Here is a 20,479-nt window from a genome sequence, read left to right as displayed (position 1 = left end):
GCCCCGTTGTTAATTACTGATAGGTCTCAGCATGCAAAACCCAAAGCCAACCAAAATAACCCGAAAAAAAAGAAAGAGCTGAGGCAATCCTCAACTACTGCGAGAAATTAAGCAACATCAAACTCCAGGATAGGAGCCAGATCTTTTATACAAGCACCACCAGTCACACGTCAGAGCAGTTAACGCATGAGGAAAAGAAGGAAAGACGTGCACCCAAAAGCAACCATTTCATGCACTATGAAAAACACAGCATGCTCTTATTGCTCAGTGCTGTCAACAGGGAATTCAGCCTATTTACATCTGTGATAGAAATCAACATAATGCCTGAAATAACTAAGATGAGCTGTGACAGGACACTTGTGTGATGGCAGATAAAAAGAAAACTCGAGACGGCAACTATCATGTACAGCCAGTGCTACCTGCTGTATTTACAAATGAGTGTAAGCCAGACTTCCTGCCCTAAGCTTCCTGTTTAAATAGCTCAGAGCAGCTAACGAGTGGAGAGAGCACTGAGTTTCCTGCTGACAGTCCAATAGCAACACAGAGTGGGGGAAAGTACCTGGTCCACTTCGACCTCAGTGAGTAAACGCGTGGTGAGGTCACACACAACCTCACGCTCCGGCCTACGCCTGTTGCTCTGAAAGAGCTACAGGACATACAAACACACGCAGGCAGACACGCACACACAGAGAGCACAAAAAGACAGACAATTAGACCAAAAAAGAAAAAAAAAAAACTCATCCGAGAGAGGCAGAAGAGACAGGTGTGATCCTGGTCTCTCTCAACAGATGCAGGGGTACTTCTTTATCAAAGCCAAGTGACGGACAAGTAACATGGAAGCATGAACATTTGTGATTTTTTTTTTTCAAGGTAACCAAAGAAGAAAGAGATTAGGCGGCAGATGTGACATTTATGAGAACAACAGAGGAAATAGACGTGAGACAAATAAAAAGGTGACAGACTGGTAGGGAGGCTGGTTCAGAAGAGCACAGAGATGAAAGAGCAGACACAAAATGTTTTTAAAGGACTTGCTCTGACCTTGCTGTTCTGAATGAGTCTGAGGATGTGTTCAAAGCAGTTGTTGTTCAGGAAGATAGCTTGAAGGACTGGTCTGTCAGAGCACTGCAGGATCTCAGGAATAGCAGCTAAAAGTGACAACAATAGGGTTGACTCATCTTATTTATCACACACTGGGACAATTGATTCTTGCCCTTCATACCGACTGAGAGAGATCAACAAAAAGGGAACAATCTGCACCCAGGCAGAGTTGAGACTTAGTGAATGTGCTCTTACTTAGCATTTGGCTCTGGAGCGAGATCAGGCTGTCTTCCCAGGACTGCCTGTCTTCCTGATCGCTGCTAAGTGGACGGTTCCAGTTGAGGAGCTGGAAGTAGTTCTCCAGGATGGTCCTGATCTCCACCTGCCGCTCCACAGGGCTGCTGGTGTGCAGGAGATGGATCATCGCTGTCAGGCACTGCAAGCTCAGCCGCGGGAGTCTGGTGTCCTTGGGTTCAGGGGAGGTCCGGCAGCACCATGCTCGCAGGACCGAGAAGAGGTCATCCACAGAGTAAGGAGTGATGGAAAGAAGACCATTCTTCTGCAAAAAACAAGGCGGAGCGTGACTCTGACTCACTTGTATTTTAGTTTGACTGTCTACTGTTTTTCCTCAGACTGCTGAGTGATTATTGATAGACAGGACAGAGTAGCAGACCTTTCCTCCACTGATGACAGCGCCTTGGAGATGAGCCAATCTGAGCGTGAGGAACTCTGGGATCTTCTCGCTCTCCTGCAGACTTTCTGTGTCAGGAAGCCAAAACAATATTATGTAAGACAAGCTAATACTGGAACCACAAGACAGAAAACAAACGCAGTGCTCTCAAAATATAATTAAATTAAAGCAAAAACATTTTCTTTTCAGCCTCTCTAGTTTGTTTCTTTCCCTAATGCATACTGGGACCGATTCCAGGCTCCAGTCACTATAAATAGCACACGGGGCTATAGTAAATGACCAACAGCAAAAAATAAATAAATGAAAGGGAAAACTTCATACCACAACGCCTCAGAAAACGTCCCTTGGAGTGCCTTCTTTGTTTTACAGTTATGCAAAAGAGAAAAGCCTAAGCCTTTCTTATAGGCTCGGTATTACACAAGTAGCCCCTTAACATTGCCAATTACAGCTTGGTATTATGATAATCCTCCTAAAATGTGGACATACTGAAACTTGTCCAGCCTGAGATTTCCCACATGGCTAACAGATTAGAGCAAACGTGACTCTATAATTACTAACGCTTGGACAGCTGATTGAGACCTGATAATTAGACGCAGAATAACTGAGTTCTTTTTACCCAAAGTAAACATGCTGAGAACTGAACCATTTCTACATACACATATATTTTTTCTTTTTTATTCCCAGACAGTGATTCACTTGGAACTGTTTGATTCTTGTGGTATGTGAAGCCTGACAAAGATCAGAGTTGCAGAACAGCTGAAAGGGAGTGTCTCACCATGGAAGAGGGCAGGCAGCTCTTCTGGCAAGGCCAGCGGGGAGAACTTATACTTGTTCCTCTCCAGCAAGCTCACCTCCTCCCTGTAACACACAAAGACTCGAGTCACCACGCTCCCATTCACATCACGCCTAGTTAGTGTGCGGCTGCCACTCAAACCGCTGGTACTAATGAGGTTTGTTTGACTTGAAGGCTTAGATGCAACAAGATGAGGTGTTACTGTGACAAAAGATTGTGCAAGACGTTGAATGCAAATAAGAGTATTCTTCTAGTCTTTGTGCGCCCAAATTCCACCTCCCACACATTCACGCAGGCAATGTCCAGTGTTGAAGTAACACACACTCACCCTGCTAGGCGTCTCCTCCACGTCTGATAAGGGTCAAACAGGCTCTCGCACAGCACAAGTCCGTACTGCACGACCGACTCCAGAGAAGATTTCTCCCCTTGTCCCTTCTTTAACTGATCGAATGAAAGTTGGTACACATTTATTCACATCTGCATCATCTGTAGTTCATAATCAGAGTAGAAACCCCTGTTTGAACATATTTCAAATTCCTTAACAATGAAAACAAGGTCAACTGCACACCCACCCACTTCTCTTTTAACCATAGCCTAGTTCTCTTTCCTTAGGGTAAGCATATATATTTTACTACCCAGTTCTGTGTAAGCCTACTGGATCTCTACTTCCATATCCTATTTCAGCAAATTTGTCCATGTATGGGGAGCCAAACTGTGTCGCTGAAATCTTGCTTATGAGGGCCTTACCTGGTTTAAACAGAAATTCAAAAGTTTGATAGTCTCGAAAACAAAACTAGGGGTCTTCTCTGGATCAATGTTCTCCATATTCCTAGAAGTAAAGAGAAATCATAGAATTAGGTTAGGAAAGGTGCTAGGAAAGGTCTCACAGATTGAAAGGGGTGAGGGCACTTTTTTCGGTTAGTCACTGTGGAGCATAATAAAAAAATCTACAGTAGAATCACCAGTCAAATCTGATTTAATTAAAAAAAAACACCTTCAAACGTTACTATATCTGTGAAAAATAGAAATTACCCAGTTCCCCTCACACCCTGTTTTTTTTGGTACAGACTGTTGAATAAAGAGAACTGATAGTGGTTAAGATTTAATTCCACCCACTGCGTGAACTAAGGTGACATCATGAGACATGCGACGCAAATTCGGGCGTATGATTTGGAACCCGAGATGTAGCCTGTCCTAATTAGTCATCTCCTGCCTATCGTCGTGAGAACGTCTGCAAGTTGTTTTACAGAACGCTACGATTAGCACAACCTATTAACTGCGCAACATGTTTACAGTTCTCATTACAACACATTTGCACAGCAGGCTGTGCCCTCACCTGCAAACAATGATGAAGAACTTGATGAGGAGCAGTGGGTGTGGAGTGCTGCTGTTTTGCTCTGCAGCGCCGGTGAGGTGTAGCGCACTGTGCCATAGCTGCGTGCTAAGGAACACCAGGACCTCCCGGGGGAGCAGGGGCACCTCTGAGCTGCACTCCTCCAGCCTGGGAGATGAGAGAGGAGGACATGAGAGAAGAGAAGGGAAGTAAGAGCAAAGAGGGATTGCAGCAGAGGCCGTGAAGCATAAACATGTCACATCCAATGTCCACAGTGCGGAATATAAACCGGTGGAAATTTGTGGCTTTGTAGTTTGTGTAAAATAAATAGCCGCTCACCTCCGAGGCTCCAGCGACTGCACATCAATGAGCCTCTCAAAGGATGCCACAAATGCCTCCAGCCACTGCTGCAGATAGCCCACATCCTTCTGTGGAAGGGAAGAAGAAACAGGTGAGGCTATAACAAATCGGCCTTCACGCCTCTAGGCGTACAGTGTTAGTAAACAATGAAGGGCATGAAAAATGCCCACCTATAAAAGCAAGCTCTTTGTGGTCAGTTGGACCAAGTAGTATCAAACAGAAAGGTTTAGCGCTAAACTCTGACACACGGTGGCTACAGAAAATGCTATGACCTGTTTTTGTAACAGGATGTTGCAAAGAGATGCAATTCTCACAGAGAGGAACACATGAGCTATTTCTTTCCTTTTTCATCACGGGGGAGGTTGAAAGAAACAAAAACAACATGTTCCTTTCATTCAAATCATAATTCCACCCATAACGTCAACAGTGGCCCTGTGTTCACCATGAGCACATCCTCGTCTCGGACAAGATGTTCTTATTACTGCCCCTCTATAATGTCATGTAAGACAACTTCATTTGTACAAGGATGTTTATATACAACAGTTGCTATCACAGCTACCATCAGTCTCTGCACTGCAACATATCCTGTCAGTCTTCCCTCCACACAACAGTCTCTTGATCTCGTTACAAACAAATGACACAGGTCACAGGCGAAACAGGTCAACTTTAAACTGTTTTTCTTTTATGAGCAATGCTTTGATTTCGATATAAAGCTGGCTCATTATTATCGATAGACAAGTAGCCCTACTTTTGAGAATGTAAAGTTTCAAAACTCAATCTGAAAAAACTCAAAAAACTGAGAAATGTGCAGAAATGTTCTCTGATGTTCATGTGCCAAAACAACCTGTGCGTTCTGATAACTGAGCAAGCAAGTAAGCGTAGCGTGAATCTTCTCCGATTTAGAAGGAAGACATGAGCTGTCTCAGACCGCCTGACTCACTGTACACAAATAACATAAAAAACAGCACATGGTATAACAATTCATCAGGTACTTCCCCCTGAACCAGCAGGGAAATGGCTCGAGTGAGCAGCGTTTGCTGCAGCTCGTGTGGGAAAGCAGCACGGCGATTAAAATCTTACAGTTCAGCACAGTTCTCCAACATGTATGCTTTCATGTTCTGTTAGATCTGCATTTTTAAGTTGCCTGAGTAAGAGTAGCAGCAATCTAATAACCTGAACCCTTTGTGCAACTATGCCTTTCCTGCATTAATGTGAAATGTACATTACCAACTGGCATTGACTTATGTGCCTGTCCATCTCTCATTGTATGCGGCTGAGCAGGGTGCCAGGTTCTTGCGAACCCAGTCTCAGATGAACCGTCGGCGTAGACAAAAGTCAGCGGCTCAGCTGCACATCACTCCTGACCACCAGCAGCGTCTGACTCGCTCGTTTTTTGTCTTCAAGCGTAAAGCGAGCAACCAGGAAATTACTTGTCACTTTAACTGAAGCTTATTTCCTTCATCCTCGCCTCCTCGTCAAACCCCTTCCTCTTTTGGTTGTAGTGCAACTTGTGTGTAGATTGATGAGAGGCCTCTATAAAAACATCCCACAGTAACAATAAAGCACCGGGACTACATTTATGATTCCTATATTTAGCCAAAAAAAAAAAAAAGATGTTGCAGGAGAAACTTTGAAATTTAGCGTTTGTTTTTGTAAAGTGTGTCTGGCTGTGCTTATGCACAGGGACCAGAAGACTGTGAGCAGATTCAGCTGAAACAGTAGGTGGATGCTATAAAATCACAAAAACTGCATTTGAAATTGGAGAAATTGACTTTAGATGCCTTCAAACGGTTAAACTTTACATGCAGAAAAACCCCCATCTGATTTTAAAGTTGATACACAAACTGCATTTTAAAATCTCTGCGTGTGCTCAACGAAAACAGGAAATGACAAACAACCTATTGTTGTGTGGCTCTGTCATCTGAACAATTAGGTATTTTAAACTTGAGGGGCGAAGATAAGAATCTTAAAGCTGGTTTTTATTTTTCATTATTGAATAGAATCCACAAGTATGCACACTAATATGCTTCATAAAGTGTAGGTTGACTAAAGAGGCTGTGGCATTCAGTTCAGGTACATTGGTTGGCTGTGCAACAGGTAGATTTTAGTGTATGATTAAAAAACAGGGAGAGACAGAGATCACAGATACACCAGGTGTTTGAATCAGTTCTTGTTTATAAAAACCCGCCAAAAAATGTGTGTTTTTTTAATAAAACAGAACTGGCTTAGACTTCTGGTACAGCGCTGCTTTATGTCTCCACCTTTAACGACTCCTAAAATCTTCCCATATCGACTTACTATTGATCAGCCCCTCTAAACAAATCCGAATCATTTGCTCGCAGCTAATTCAACAAGCTAGTTCAAAGACAGATTTACAATTAGAAAAGCTAATTAAAACCACAATTAGAACAAATGTCACAAACCAACCATGAGCTATCGGCCTCTATAAAGCATGTCATTTATCTCTGTTTTCTCTGCACATGGCCAAGCAGCTGTGCCGCTCAGTGCTGCTTGGCATTCAGCTTCGCTCCAGCTTCCTGCACAAGGGAAAGCAAAGAGAACTTTGATTTTCCTGGTTAGCCGTTCGGTCGGTAAACAGGGGAGCCCAGGCACACAAGGGGATTCAATCAGAGGGCTAACAGGGCTATATATCGTCAGCTGCAGGGATGGATGTATCTCTGAGAACAGTTTGCTGACATGCATCAAAGCACTAGTAACTGGGACAAACACACAGTAGCACGACTGACTGTGTAGGGACAAAAGCAAGGATGTGTGATTTGTTCTTTTCATAGAAATCTGAGGAGGTGGTTTCACAGCTGTTGATGGGTGGCAGCTGGGTTAACGCTGTGGCCCAGCACTGCGTCTCAAGGCTTTAATTAGGTCCTCAAGCTATGGACCGCAGAATAATAACACACCATTTCTCTTCCAGACTAATATCTTACTCTTACATCTTTACTGGCTGAAAATGATGCTTCTCTTTTTTGGCAGAAAAATGGCATCTGTGATTGGAGGCTTACTCCTGACTTAGAGCAGCCTGAAAGGTTGGAACTATCAGTCTTTTTTATTTCTTTATTTTTGAAGATTTATTGATCATCTTATCTAAACAGACTGAAAATCCACCTTTTTATTGTTTACTATCCTCAGATTTGTTTTATGTAGTACTTTCAAATATGACGGGGAAACAAAGAATTCTCACACGTGAAAGCTGGATTTTTTTTTACCAGTATATTAATTTGAACACTAATTAAAGCAGTTGTTGATTAATTTTTTTTTATGTCAGCCATCTCATCAACTGATCACTTCATTTGTACCTAGTGGTGCGTGTTGATGCATTTGTAACAACATGAAAGCATATTTACCAGATATTTAAGACAATATGACTCATTGAGCTATCCTGACTTTTACCAAGTCAACAGGTCAATTAAAGATTCAATATTTAAGAAGAACTCAAACAATAAGAGTAAGTACAACAATGTTATTAACTCTAGTAAAACTACTCGCTGCCTATTTATTCTTATGTAATAGTCCTTGGTTTTAATTGGACAAAATAGAAAACAAGAAGATACAAATGTAACTTTTTACTATAATCACCAGTTGATTGATCAATCAATCAATTACATTGATACAGATATAAAATATCAAACCAACAAAACTGATCAAGTACTGGTTATTACTACATCCTGACTTGGTGAAAAGCTCAAACATGCCCAAGAACAATACCTTTTTGCATTTTTTCCAGACAAGATCTAACAAGTTATGCACCAGAGCGATTAGATCAGACTCTTCTGCGTACCTCCATACCGCAAGTCATGAGGATTTTATAATGGCCTTCAAATATTCTTAGATGTGAGATATGAAGCAATGAAATAGTATGGCTAACATTTAATGTTAGCCATACATCCTAAAATAAATCACCCTAATCCAACCATAACACCTTACAAAACTGGAGACACAAACACGTCCTGTCTCTTGCACAAAATCTTAAAGTGCCCTAACTACAACTTTGTTTAGCACATTTCCTGACAAAATTACATCAGCAAGCCCTGAAAACCAAGAACTTGTCTGTGAGTAAATAGTCTAGATGTAAATTGCCTGTGCTCAGGTATTTACTGAGCTACAGTATGTGGCAAAATAATAGGAAGCTGGCATCGAGAAAATAATCAGCCTATAAATCATCGTCTGCCTGTGATTTTTGAAGTCACTTGCACAGAACTTTTACCATTTTTCACCGGCTTTAGCGCAATACGCTACTCAATCACAATGTCTATTAAACATTTACATTAGCTCCTGATCTAAAGGTCTGGCAAGAAATGTGATTTTTTTGCACAGTCAAAGGAGGCGGACCTCCTTTATCAATGACAAGCTGTGCTTTCTAAAACAGATTAAAGGCTGGAGATACCACATTTACTCAAACATGCTGAAATCGATTGTTATGATGTATGAAGTTGTTGTGACATACTTAACAACTTCCACGGGACAATATAAGGTCACTGAAAATTTGAGTACACCGGTTTTGGTTTTGTCAGGGTGCACAAAGGAGGTGATAAATGCACAACATTTCTAAACCGATATAACAAATCTGTCAGTGTCACAAACAGGGACACGTAAGGCGCTTTCGGACTTAAAATGAGACGTGTTACAGGGCGTAAAGCAGCCGAGGGCTTATTTACAGCTTTGACAAAACCCCCTGTTGAATAAAGCTCAGGTTTCTTGTCCATCTGACTGATTTACAGCAGTCAATACGTTCTTTAGTGTGACAAATTACAAACAAGGTCTGTGAGTCAGAGATGGGCTGTGTACTAAAAGATGATATTGTCTGTGTCTACCTGACTAACAGGCGGGTAACAAAAACACTGAATACAATTACATGGTGGTGTTTGTAGGAGAGGCCAGTGATTGTTCTCTGTAGTGGTTCTCCTGCCTTTCCACGGCCTGCTGTGCTCCTCTGAGTCACATAAGGCGGTGACATTTAAGCTCAAATCAAATCCCGCTCAAGCAACGGGGTATGTCGTTTACACATGTGAAAAATACACTTTCAAGAATGCTGCGAAAACATGTGCCACTCTTAAAGTCAAAGGAGGAAACTTCTGGTCCTTTTAGGCTTCAGGGCAACTGAAGGAAAGTGACACGGAGCCAAGAGGCAGCTTAATAAGGAAGTGATCTTGCACATAGAGATGTGAGACAGCTGACGGAGCCAGATTCAGGGCAACCCCTCCCTACCTCACAGACACCCCCCCCCCAATGATTTGTTCTAGCAATGGATTGTGACAGCACCTACTACTTGTTTTATTTGTTGCATAACCAGAAAAGTTCAGTAACTTTGCAGTTACATGCAGCAGCAGGAGGAGCACAGAGGAGTGGATTAAACACACTTCCTCTGGGATCTGCCCAGAGCGACCACAATCACCACTTTGACAGTAAATGCTGCAAAAGGTGATACACTGTTGACCTTCATCGGTGATGCATTTATTAGGGTTTGTTTGCAGTTTGTCCACCTTTGACTTCACTCTTCTAGAAAGTCGTTGGCTGCTTTCCAAGATTGGGATTAAGCCCTTCATTAAAACAACATTCAGTGAGATACATAATGAAACATGAGCCACTCTTTGAGAAGGTTTTATCACTGTCAAGAGACTAGCCCTTTAGATCTGCTGTGATGATGAGATACAGCGCGTACAAACTTGGAAAAAAAAAACGCTCCTCTTCTTCTTTTTTCTTTTTCTTTTTTGTGTCCTCAGGCATGGAAGCAGATTGCAAACTCATTAAATAATAATAATACCCAACCAAACTGTCTTCCTTCTTCAAGTAGGAACATGATATGAAAGCATTTGCAATATTTTACTCCAGTTAATTTGTTTTCATCCATATTAGCAATATATTACACCTTAATAAACATCCAGAAACCTGAGCTGCACTCACGCCCACAGGGGACAACATCTGAGACCAAACTCCCACACAAACAAATTTGACAGTCAATTCAACATCGGAGAGAGGAAAGCAATTGGCTACTGCGTAACAGTGCTGCTGCGTGCAAAGCCTAAGCATATGCTTCAAGTAATATATGACAGTAGGATCTTCCAACAGTTTAAAAGGCGCATGCTTTCAGTAGGGGAGACAGGCAAGCAGCAGAAACAGGAAGTAGTCTGAGTAACACCTGCATCACAGGTATAACAACGGATATTCGAACAAGTGGTTAATCAGCTTCAAATGCCATTTTTTTACGCGTTGCTTTCGAATTGGGGACAGCTTAGAGGCGCATCAATGTGACATGATATTATTTTATAGTGTGCACAAGGCAGCTTCGGCTATTAAGAGAGCGTCACTGTAAATGCAGGAGAAAAAAAATACGCGAGTTCCTCAATAAAACCTCGATTTTTCAAAGAGCGACCCTGTACACACACCGTGAATCACGCAGAGTATTTAGGGGTCACAATAAAGTTCAGGCAAGGAACCTGTGGCAACAACAGGTGTCACCGTCAGCTCTTCCGCACTTGCACTCACCTTAGTGTAATATAACATCCACAGCTCATACAGCTTTTCTTTCGATGCCATTCCGCCGCCCTTGTGGTTGCTCATTATTTCCTTTATTTTCTTTTAAAAGATCATGAAACTGGCAAAGATGGTCAAAGCCACGGCTGTCTGAAGTTGCTTCCTACAGGCAGGAGGACGCAGCACGCTCCTGGGTGAACCATTCCTGCAAATTCGGGCACAGTAATCCCAAATAAAAAAAAAGTGCTCTTCAGTCTCGACACACAAAGTTGTCAGGGTGACGTGAAAAAGCAAAACATGACGGTGTGGATGTGGCCGCGGTGCGGTCACTGCCCAAACTGTGCAACCAGGAACACAAATGCGTGGAAATGCATGTCTGGAGAAACACCCATGTCCGCATTTAGAGCGAGCTCGCTGCCGTATGATTCCTGTTGGAGAGAGTTCCCACGGAAGCGACAGATGCCATCCGCTCAAGACCAACAAATTAATGCGCTGCCCCTGCGGTCTCGGTCTGGAGCGGTGCGCGATCCTAAACGCTGTGTGACAATCAGGAGAAAATTATCACCAACTAGTGTGTAACCCTGTAAAAAAAAAAAAAGACAAGAAATGTGGTGAAGAGTTCTCTAGATCATGCTCACAGGTAGGCTGATATTCTTAAAGGCACACACACATATAAACACTGCCTGCTCGAGGGCTGATCTCACTAACTGACTGCCACCCGGGAGCAATGAATGCAGCTGCCCCCAAAGTTTTTATCATATAAACGTTTCCGTACAAATAAAACAAATAACCATTAAAAAATTGTGCAAAGAAGACTGAGTGCTCAAACTCTCACTTGATTATTGAATAAAAGCCTGCGTTGTGTAGTTACGGGTGTAGGGGTGTAACTGTCAGCTTTTAAAGCGAGCAACTTTCAGTTCTGATGACAGCTGCTCACAGTGGGTCCTTACTATATTCCTTATTGTGATCAGATAAAGCGACACTGTGGCTGCGTTAGTCCTTAAAAACTGAAATAATACGTAGGTGAAAGATTCAAAACATTTACTCCTGCAAGTATGAGGGGTATACTGAAAAAAACACGGCTTTATCTTGAACAAAAAATAAATACACACTGGAATGTTTTATTTTGTAAAATATTACCTTACGGAATTACTGTAAATGACAATGTTTCCTCTCCGCTCTGTGCTGAATGCATGTCAGAAGTATGTTTGTCCCCTGACTGAGCAATAACATGGTTTATTGCACATGGTCATTTTATTGATATATAAATCGTATCCCTCCTAGTTTTATGATCACCACCTTAGTAATATCAGCAGCAGGTTTGTATTGTCATACACACTCTCGATTAGGAGGATAGACAGGGTGAAGCTCGAGGCAGCTGTATTACCATGGCAATGGCCTACATTCCTAACCAGGACCTGTCACTGGGACCATCAGCAGGCAGGTCTGTGTACAAGTCCGTGTTTTACGTTTAGTATATAAATATAGGTTTGTCAATATCGTTAAAATAGACTGAAATAAGCCATTCAAAGATAGCTTGTAAGCTGCTGAAAGTTACATTAGTTAAGGTACTTGATAATACAACTAACATAGACCACATACATCTTATTTATAAAGTATGTTTTAATTATTTATTTGGGGATCGCATTATTGTAAGCAAGAGTTTGGTTTTTAAATAATTCTCGTTCAGATTTCAAGTGAAACTTACGGATGATTGTGATTTTAAAAATATGAACACAACAAATAACAAAATCACATGATGAGGCAAAAGGCATCGCAATCGATGTGCTCTATGGACTTCTTTTGTCCGATCAGGACAATGAGTAGATTTCAGAGAGAATCGAGCGGCGTGTGGCTAAAAACATGGAGCAAAGTGTTGGGTCGCTTCAGGAGCAGGCTCTAAAGAGGAAGGAGAGGCTAAAGGCTCTAAGAGAGAAACAGCTTCATGTAAGTTTCTTTTATGGCGTTGGCGGTATGTTGCAAAGTGTAGCACAGGCCACAGAAACCCCGTCATTTTGACACTGAGGTACCGTTAGCAGACTTAGCTTTTAGCTAATATTAGCATACTCGTGTGTAAAATCAGCCTTATTTTTAGCCCGTAGCTTTGTTAGTGAGCTGTCAAAGTTTCGATAAATTCGTTTAAATATAAACAGTTTTAGTAATTAATTGTTATTTTACTGGTATGTTTTGCATTTATTCTAATCTCATGTGATTGTTCTTGCACCGTGACATTCTCGTTGTGTTTTAGTTCGGTTTCATGTTAGGTCGCTGCTAGCGTCGACAGTTGAATTAAAACCGCTTCTCAAAGTCAGTTACAGTGATACTACATCAGATGCTGTACATTAACTACAGTCAGTTAGACTATAGATCATTTACGACCCAGTTTACAATACTGTGCAAGAGTCTTGGGCCATCATTTCTCCTTTTTGCTTCCACGGTAGAAGCTGTGTTATGGTTTGGCGCTGCAGGTCAGCCAGTGGTGTTAGGGATCTTGTCAAAGTTGATGGAGTTATGAAAAAGGAAAAGTAGCATTTTGTTCCCCAATGCAAAATCATATGGAAAGTGTCTCATTGGGAACAGGTTTGCTTTTCAGCACGACAGAGATCTCAAAAAGCTGCCAGTGCATTAAAAATATCACTGGATGGAAAAACACACAATGAAGCACTGTCAGTCAGACCAGATCTCAACATGAGGAGTGTGGGATCGTCTCGACAGAAACCAGAAAAGAAGACAGAGCTTTAAATGTCCTTCAAAAAGCCTGGAGAACTATTTCTGAAGACTACTTAAAGAAATGACAAGAATGCTTTCCGAAGAGAGCTCAGGCTGTGTTGAATAAAAGGGGTCATACCAAATATTGACTTTCAAGACTGTTAGAATTGTGCAAACTGTGCTTTCTTATTTTCCTATTAACATATCAAGAAATGAGGGTGGCTCAAAACTTGGGTGGGTGGGTATTCACTTCTGAAAAACGTTGCCCACACAGCTCGTTCATTCTAATCTTTCTTAACAATACATAAAATAAAAGAAATTAAGCACAAATGGATAAATATTCTTCATCACAAACTTCAACCTCAAACACTCATGTAAATAAAGAAATTGAAATGAATATCACAGTATCACCAAAAGTTAATTCTGTTCATCTGGGCGTAGCGTTTTCAGTGGGAGAAACGTTTCATCACTCATCCAAGTGACTTCTTCAGCCTCAGCTGACTGCAGGTTTTCCCAATCTTATAAACAGTACATTTGCATAATGACTGAAACTAGCACCACTGAAGGAACAATGGGCTGGGAGGTCAGATACCACAGTATCGAGCCAAAGTTCAGGTTTTATTTGTCATATAAAGGCAATGAAATTCTTAGGCTCAGAGCTCCCTCAGAATGGTGCATAGAAATGTAAAGTTGCAGATAAGTAGCATTTGGGTAAAAATAAAATAAAGAAAATATATTTACTAAAAATACTGTAGCAGCTTTAGTGCAGAATTAATGGTATATACATGTAGAGTGTATCAGTGAATCAGGTGAGTGTTAGTGTATGTTTGTGTTGAGCACCCTGAGGAAGAAGAAAACAGTGATGATTGCCACTATAGTCTACATTTATCAAGTCACTATACTGTAGATGTATAAATAAATAGTTTTCAGATATTGTTTGTTTCTCATTTACTAATACTGATGCAGTGTAAATGGAACAAAAATAAACTTGCTAGTTAAAAAATGCATCATTTATGGTGAAAGTTGGAGAAACCTTGGTAAAAAAAAAATACGGTAGGGTAAATTCGGACTCCCTGTTATTTGGAGGATTTTGAGTAAAGTATGCAGGTACCTCAGTTTTATTAAATATGCCGAGAATAAATCAAAGCAGTCAGTTGTGTAGTAAATTTAAGCAGTGTGTTAGATGTGTTTGAGAATGAGTTCTTCATCATGTACAATCAGAACTGATGCTGCATTTGCTTCAGCACACCTCGGCTCTTGGACTACAGGACTCAGACGGGGATGTTGCACCAGATTTTCTGTCACTCCTCCACAGGGCTGCAGTCTGTGTTGAACAATTTAAAGGTTACACAATCATTGTCCGCCACTATGGCAGAGTTTCAATTCTAGTTATCAATTCATTTAGCAACAGGAAGGCCCATTCAATGCGAAAGCTACTGTTTTGGAAGCTGGATCACAACTTTCACTAAGCAAACGTTATCTAGTTTTGCTAGCAACAGCCGATAAATGATCATTGACATTCCTGCAGTGTGTCGTTGTTTTCCGTTTGTGCTGCGCTTCAAGAATGAGCCAGTACCCTGAATTGTTCTAGCAGGTGGTCAGGAAGTCTCTTCAGGAAAATGTAAGCTGGGAGTGGTTTGATATCCTTTGTTACAAGATGTGACATGGGCTCAATATTGTGCTTTTGGAATTTCTGCAAGCCTTTTTCATTCTTCACTTACACTGTTGTTTACAAATGAAAGGTTTAGTGTGTGACACCATCTCAGATGCATCATGACTAGAAACAAAGCTTTAAATGATCAGGATGAGTAATCAGAGTTGGATTAGTGGGGCTGATTTTAAATTACACATAGGTGTAAATGTAAGTGCGAATTTTTGTCTTTCTCTCTGTGTTAGCCCTGCGACAGACTGGCGACCTGTCCAGGGTGCACCCTGCCTCTTGCCATATTGTAGTTGGGATAGGCTCCAGCAACCAACCCCCCTCCCACGCAACCCTGATAAGGATAAGCATAAGAGAATGGATGGAGTTCTCAGGGTTTATGAACTACTTCTCCTGAATAGCTCAGTGTCAAGAAATAATGCAGCTTAAAATGTAAATTCATTATTTGACTCTCAAATGACGAGTGACAACAAGCAGATATTAGTTTGTTTTTCTATGCAAACAGCACCATGTTTTTCTATGGTGCTGGAGCTAAAATGACCACATACATACCTTCACTTTCACCAGCCACTGCCAACACATTTCGTTTATGTAAATAATATAAAAGAAAAAATGATTTTCATTTTCTTATCATATGTTACAAAATGATTCTTCAGGGCAGATTACAATAATTTTTTAGTGTTTTTTTTTTCTAGTTTGTACTCTAAGAATAATGAACAATTAATGCCGGTAATGTTAATAACTTTGATGTCCTTACAGGGGCGAGAGCAGGACGATGGGGAGCCAGAGAGCAAAAAAGCCACATTAGAAGAGGCCACTCAAGAGAAACACAGGTTGGTTTGCTGCACCTCCCACAGAAAACAAACGCCTGTTATCTTTTAAATATTCGTCATAAAAGCTTGTTACTGCGTCTCCACTCATTGCTGTTACTCGCCCCTTTAGCTGAGGCTTTTTAAGCTGTGCAAACGGAACTGAAACTGACTCACAAGTACATCATCAGAGCATTTATCTGCCCTTTATCTAGACACCAATGCATGTCTCGGTGTAAGTTGTGAAATGCAGTATTTACACTTGGCTGGATCCCAGCCTTGTGCTAGTAGCTGCTCAAATAACCTTCAGCTTACTCAACTTATGTGCGTTCATTTGTAGGAAGGAGCAGCCATCTTTCCTGTCCTACAGGACCTTTTTTCCATTGTTTATATTTAATGACTGCACTGACGGCACCAAGGGAGTGCCTCTGTTTTTCCTCCAGTCCAACAGGGCAGATCTCTTTCATGCGAATGAGAAACTCGCTGTAGGGTTAAGAGCCTAACTTAGACATTTGTCTGCAACGAAGGCTAATTATTGCTCAATGCAGTCTATAGGCTTTTTCTCTTTTTCTTTTTTTTATGTTTTAATTTGAGACTCATCTTTAGCAGGGTGCCAGTGTAATGTATCTTGGGATTGGTATTAAAATTTCATGGGGCATCAAATGACTAAACGAATGTATGAGGGAACAGAACAATCAAAATGTTTGTCCCAAGGTTATTCCAATTTTAATTTGTGAGAGCTTCACCAGTTTCAAATGTCAAAATGAATTCATTAAGATTGCAAAGAACCTTTTAGCTTCCTGTGTGATATCATGCATTCCTCCAAGCCTGTTCCACAAAAGGCACCAACCAAACCAGGCAGCTTTTCCTGTTAGATCTTGTTAGGTGTCAGGGTGTTTCCCTGTCTTTTCTTTTTTTAAAGATAGGTAAGTAGATTTAGAGTTCTTGGAAATGGCAAACATGTTTTAAGAAATCTGAACTTGGAAATATTGTTGTTACATGTTAGTTTTTTGTTTTAATTTCACGTTTAAATTAAAGGATTTCTGGTAGCCTGGAATTATTTTTACTGGGGTTTGATGAAGCAGATAGCTTTATCAGTGCAAACATTTGAACACACTGCTGCACCTCCTCCTTAAAAACGGTTCACTCTAAACATTTTGAGAAAGCCAGACTTCGACCAGAGCTCTGAATTTATCACAGGTTCTCTTTGATGCTACGGTGTGCTTGAAGTGGAAATGTGTAAACACCGTCAAAAGGTTTGGAAGTGTAAAACTAAGAGACAGTCAGGAACAAAAAGCTTTTGAAGGGCGAAAATTTACATGAACTCTTTGTCCTGTTTTTTTTGTTCTGCTAAAGGGGGTGTGGGGTTGGAGGCGGGGGGAGGATTCCTGATAGATTAGTGGGTTATAATTCCCTCGAGTCGTAGCACAGTTTGTCTGTGACAAACCCTCTTAAAAAAATAGCACAAAATCCCTGTGATAGACAGGTGACCTGTCGAGGTGTATCCCACCTCTCACCCAGTGATGGCTAGGATAGGCTCCAGCACCTCCACGACGTGGTCCTCAGATGATGACGCTGATGTTTCCTTTCTTCCCACTTACCTTGATGTTGCTCCCTACAGGAATTATTTTTTGTATTTTTGGAACTTTGCGTGCCACTTTAGCTCCATTCTTAGACAGTAGAGATTAGAATGACTTTGTGCTTGACGTTGTGACACTTATCCACCCTTTCCTCTGGCCCCGTATATACGTTAATTATTTAAACACAGTATAATGCATAATTTAGTTGAGGATTGTGCTAAATGTGTTCATGTTTCTTACATGTAGCAACATGTTTTGGGCTACGTTTGTGCCTGTTTAATAGCTTGTTAATTGTAGAAAGCTGTCAGAAGATAAGGGGTAACAGAAGAGCTCCAACCCAAGCTTCAGGATGCCTGAGGAAGACATGTTGTGCTATCATTTTGAAAGCATTTCTATTTATTTCAGTTTTACGTGATGAAGGCTGATAAATGACTGCTTCTACTAACCTTTGAAGTGTATTGTGGCTGCTAGGAAAACCTGCTCTGCTTGCTTTTAAAGCAGTTTATCAGTATACCTCTGCATATCACATAAATTTTACTGCAGTAACGATGTTTTAAATAAAGATGACATGTTAAGCTCATTACCAGGTCCATATTTTTCATTGTAGATGCTCCTACAATAGCTTTGCATGATTAACTATTTCAAATAGTCGTTTTTTTACCATATACTAGACTTTTGTGCACTCTTTGAGCTGACTTTCTTCTCATTGGGTGCCTTTTGCAAAGATGCAACGATTTAAACAGCAGGCTGTGCTCCTTTCAGATAAGTGCAACAGAATGTCTTATTTCTATTTGTTGTGTTTGCAGTTTTAATGCTAAAAAAAAAAGTCCCTTTTAATAATCAGCTGGACAAACCAGCACAGTGCCTCCTTAAAACAGCCCCTTCAAGGTCTGATATGCTGGAGGTAGAGAAAGAGAGATGTGTGAATTAAAAGTGGACCTCAGGCGTCCAACCACAGAACATGACTAGCATTTTTGCCCACACCCATACAAGGCATTGGTCTGTCTTTTGGCAGCACCAGGAGTCTGATGAATGCATCAAGAGTATACGCTCTCAAGCTTCATCACAAATCCACGTTAAGCTCAGAGCAGCTGATAACTCTTGGTTGGTGCTTGGGCAGACGGTAGTTTACCTCTGCCTCTGGACCCTCGGTTTAATCTGCAGAGATGTCAGCTAAGCTTGCCAACAATTCCTCCATGTGGAGTTGTGATGAAAGACGGTATAATTCAACATCAAGGGAAGAATTCCTCAGCTGTTTGCTGCTCTCCTGCCCGGCGGCAGGTGGAACATGTTAATCAGAAGTGTTCACGGGAATAAAGAGGGACATTATACCCAACCTTCTTTAGACATTAGATGTGCAGCTGTGTAGGGATTGCAGGTGGTCTTTTATGCTCTTTAGTCTCCGGTGGAGTATATTTGCCTACACTGCCACCTCCTGGAGGTCTAGAGTGTGGGTTAATGGTATGAAAAAAGCATTTTAAGAGCATTCAGACTTCTAATAGTAGTATCACATTAAGTGGTATTTTTTTTCCACAGAGAACTGAAATTGAGGAATTACGCTCCAGAGGATGAAGAGCTAAAGGAAAGACAGGTGCCTAAAGCCAAACCAGCATCAGGTAAGAAATCTTCAATCAAAGGCGACCTTTAAAAAACATTTAAAAAACCCTTTTTGGTGTCAATGCTGCCTTACTGATTGTAGTTTTGACTCCTGTTGGCTATATAATGATAAGTATTTATTGTTTGCAGTGGAAGATAAAGTCAAAGATCAGTTAGAGGCAGCTAATCCAGAGCCCATCATTGAGGAAGTGGTGGGTACCCCTGTGTAAACGTGAGTTTTCTTCACTGAAGCATTTTTATCTGCCATGTTGAGTTTTTTCTTTTTCTTTCTTCAGGATTTAGCCAACCTTGCCCCAAGAAAACCAGACTGGTAAGACCTGTTTTCAAAATAGCTTTCCAAGCTGTATGGTGCATGATGAACTCTTGGTGTATTTTAAGATATTTCGTTAATGATTTTTTTAAAAATTGTAATTCTGGATTTAGGGATCTAAAGCGCGATGTGGCAAAGAAGCTGGAGAAGTTGGAGAGGAGAACACAGAGAGCCATCGCTGAGCTCATCCGTCAGTATTTCCTGTTATGTTTCTGCCTTTTATCACTACATTTTCGTGAGGCCACAGAGATGACGGTGCCTGAGCTGGGCATAATTTATTAGGCTAATTGCTCTGTGGTTGACAGACTCTGGAGGCTTGAAGCTGTCTGATAACATCAGAGGTGATCATAACTGATGAGTGATTCTAAAAATAGGCAAAATGAGAGATACATCACAGGTTTAAGTCGAGTAGGAGATTTCCCATATTTTTATTGTGCGTAACTGATTACTGAAGACCTTTATTTAAAAGCATTTAAAGTACAGGAAGCCTGGTTTTGTTTTAATGTGTATTAGGGACAGGTTTGTATTGTATGTTATTTCATCAAAAATATCAGATACATCTTTAAAAGTTAGTTTTAAAAAAATCATTATCCTCCTGTGATCTACAAGGCTGAATAAGATCTTACTTGGAAGATGGAAAACATTGTCTTAAGCTTATGATCAGAGGATGCGGTCAATGAATGAGTCAGATTGAGTGTTTGTGTGTATGTCTTTCCAGGTGATCGTCTGCGAGGCCATGAAGAGGAGTTGGCCGGAGCCGTTGGAGCCATCGGAGCAGAGGCGGGAGATTCAGACTGAATCCAAGATGTGACAGAAAACAAGGAGACTAAACAGAGATGCCCAAGATTTACTGCAGCAGTCACATCTGGGTTGTGCATACAGAGGTGGATGATTTAATTGTGCAGGGAGTAAAGCAGTGTTTCCTGTCAGGTCTTCAGGCGAGTCATAGCTTCTGTCCTTGTAGTACATTCTGTATATGTGGGGTTTTTTTTGGAGATGCATTATTAATGTAACGGCCAATATTTTGTAAAATTAAAATATTGTTTTTTAAATTGCTGTCCATTTCATTTGTAATTTTTGCTGCCTTAAAAAA

General features: G+C 41.0%; 2 protein-coding genes across 6 annotated transcripts in view; one reads left to right on the top strand and one right to left on the bottom strand.

Moving 5' to 3' along the window:
* The window catches only part of nbeal2 (neurobeachin-like 2), a 32,576-nt gene extending 21,274 nt beyond the window's left edge, over positions 1-11,302 (bottom strand). Inside the window, exons 1-10 of one of the 5 annotated variants that reach the window (XM_080896920.1) lie at positions 10,714-11,302; positions 4,195-4,283; positions 3,859-4,023; positions 3,270-3,351; positions 2,851-2,963; positions 2,505-2,587; positions 1,712-1,797; positions 1,294-1,597; positions 1,039-1,145; positions 560-646 (exon numbers count right to left, since the gene is read on the bottom strand). In XM_080896920.1, coding sequence (XP_080753046.1) covers positions 560-646; positions 1,039-1,145; positions 1,294-1,597; positions 1,712-1,797; positions 2,505-2,587; positions 2,851-2,963; positions 3,270-3,351; positions 3,859-4,023; positions 4,195-4,283; positions 10,714-10,788 — 1,191 coding nt within the window. In that variant the 5' untranslated portion in view covers positions 10,789-11,302. Of the gene's footprint in view, positions 1-559; positions 647-1,038; positions 1,146-1,293; positions 1,598-1,711; positions 1,798-2,504; positions 2,588-2,850; positions 2,964-3,269; positions 3,352-3,858; positions 4,024-4,194; positions 4,284-5,442; positions 5,594-10,713 lie in introns of those variants that run through there. The other 4 variants (XM_080896919.1, XM_080896921.1, XM_080896923.1 and 1 more) reach the window with 4 other exon arrangements.
* Positions 11,303-12,498: 1,196 nt separating this feature from the next.
* Positions 12,499-20,438, top strand: ccdc12 (coiled-coil domain containing 12). Its single transcript, XM_080896487.1, has 7 exons — positions 12,499-12,648; positions 15,830-15,903; positions 18,996-19,075; positions 19,206-19,267; positions 19,352-19,386; positions 19,500-19,576; positions 20,105-20,438. The coding sequence occupies exons 1-7, from the start codon at positions 12,565-12,567 to the stop codon at positions 20,182-20,184; spliced, it is 492 nt and encodes a 163-aa protein (XP_080752613.1). The 5' UTR covers positions 12,499-12,564; the 3' UTR covers positions 20,185-20,438.
* The last annotated feature ends 41 nt before the right edge of the window (positions 20,439-20,479 follow it).

Source organism: Rhamphochromis sp. 'chilingali' (assembly GCF_963969265.1).
Source record: "Rhamphochromis sp. 'chilingali' genome assembly, chromosome: 11".
Lineage (NCBI taxonomy): Eukaryota > Metazoa > Chordata > Actinopteri > Cichliformes > Cichlidae > Rhamphochromis > Rhamphochromis sp. 'chilingali'.
The sequence above is the reverse complement of the archived record's forward strand: the minus strand, read 5'-3'. Positions and strand labels throughout refer to the sequence as shown.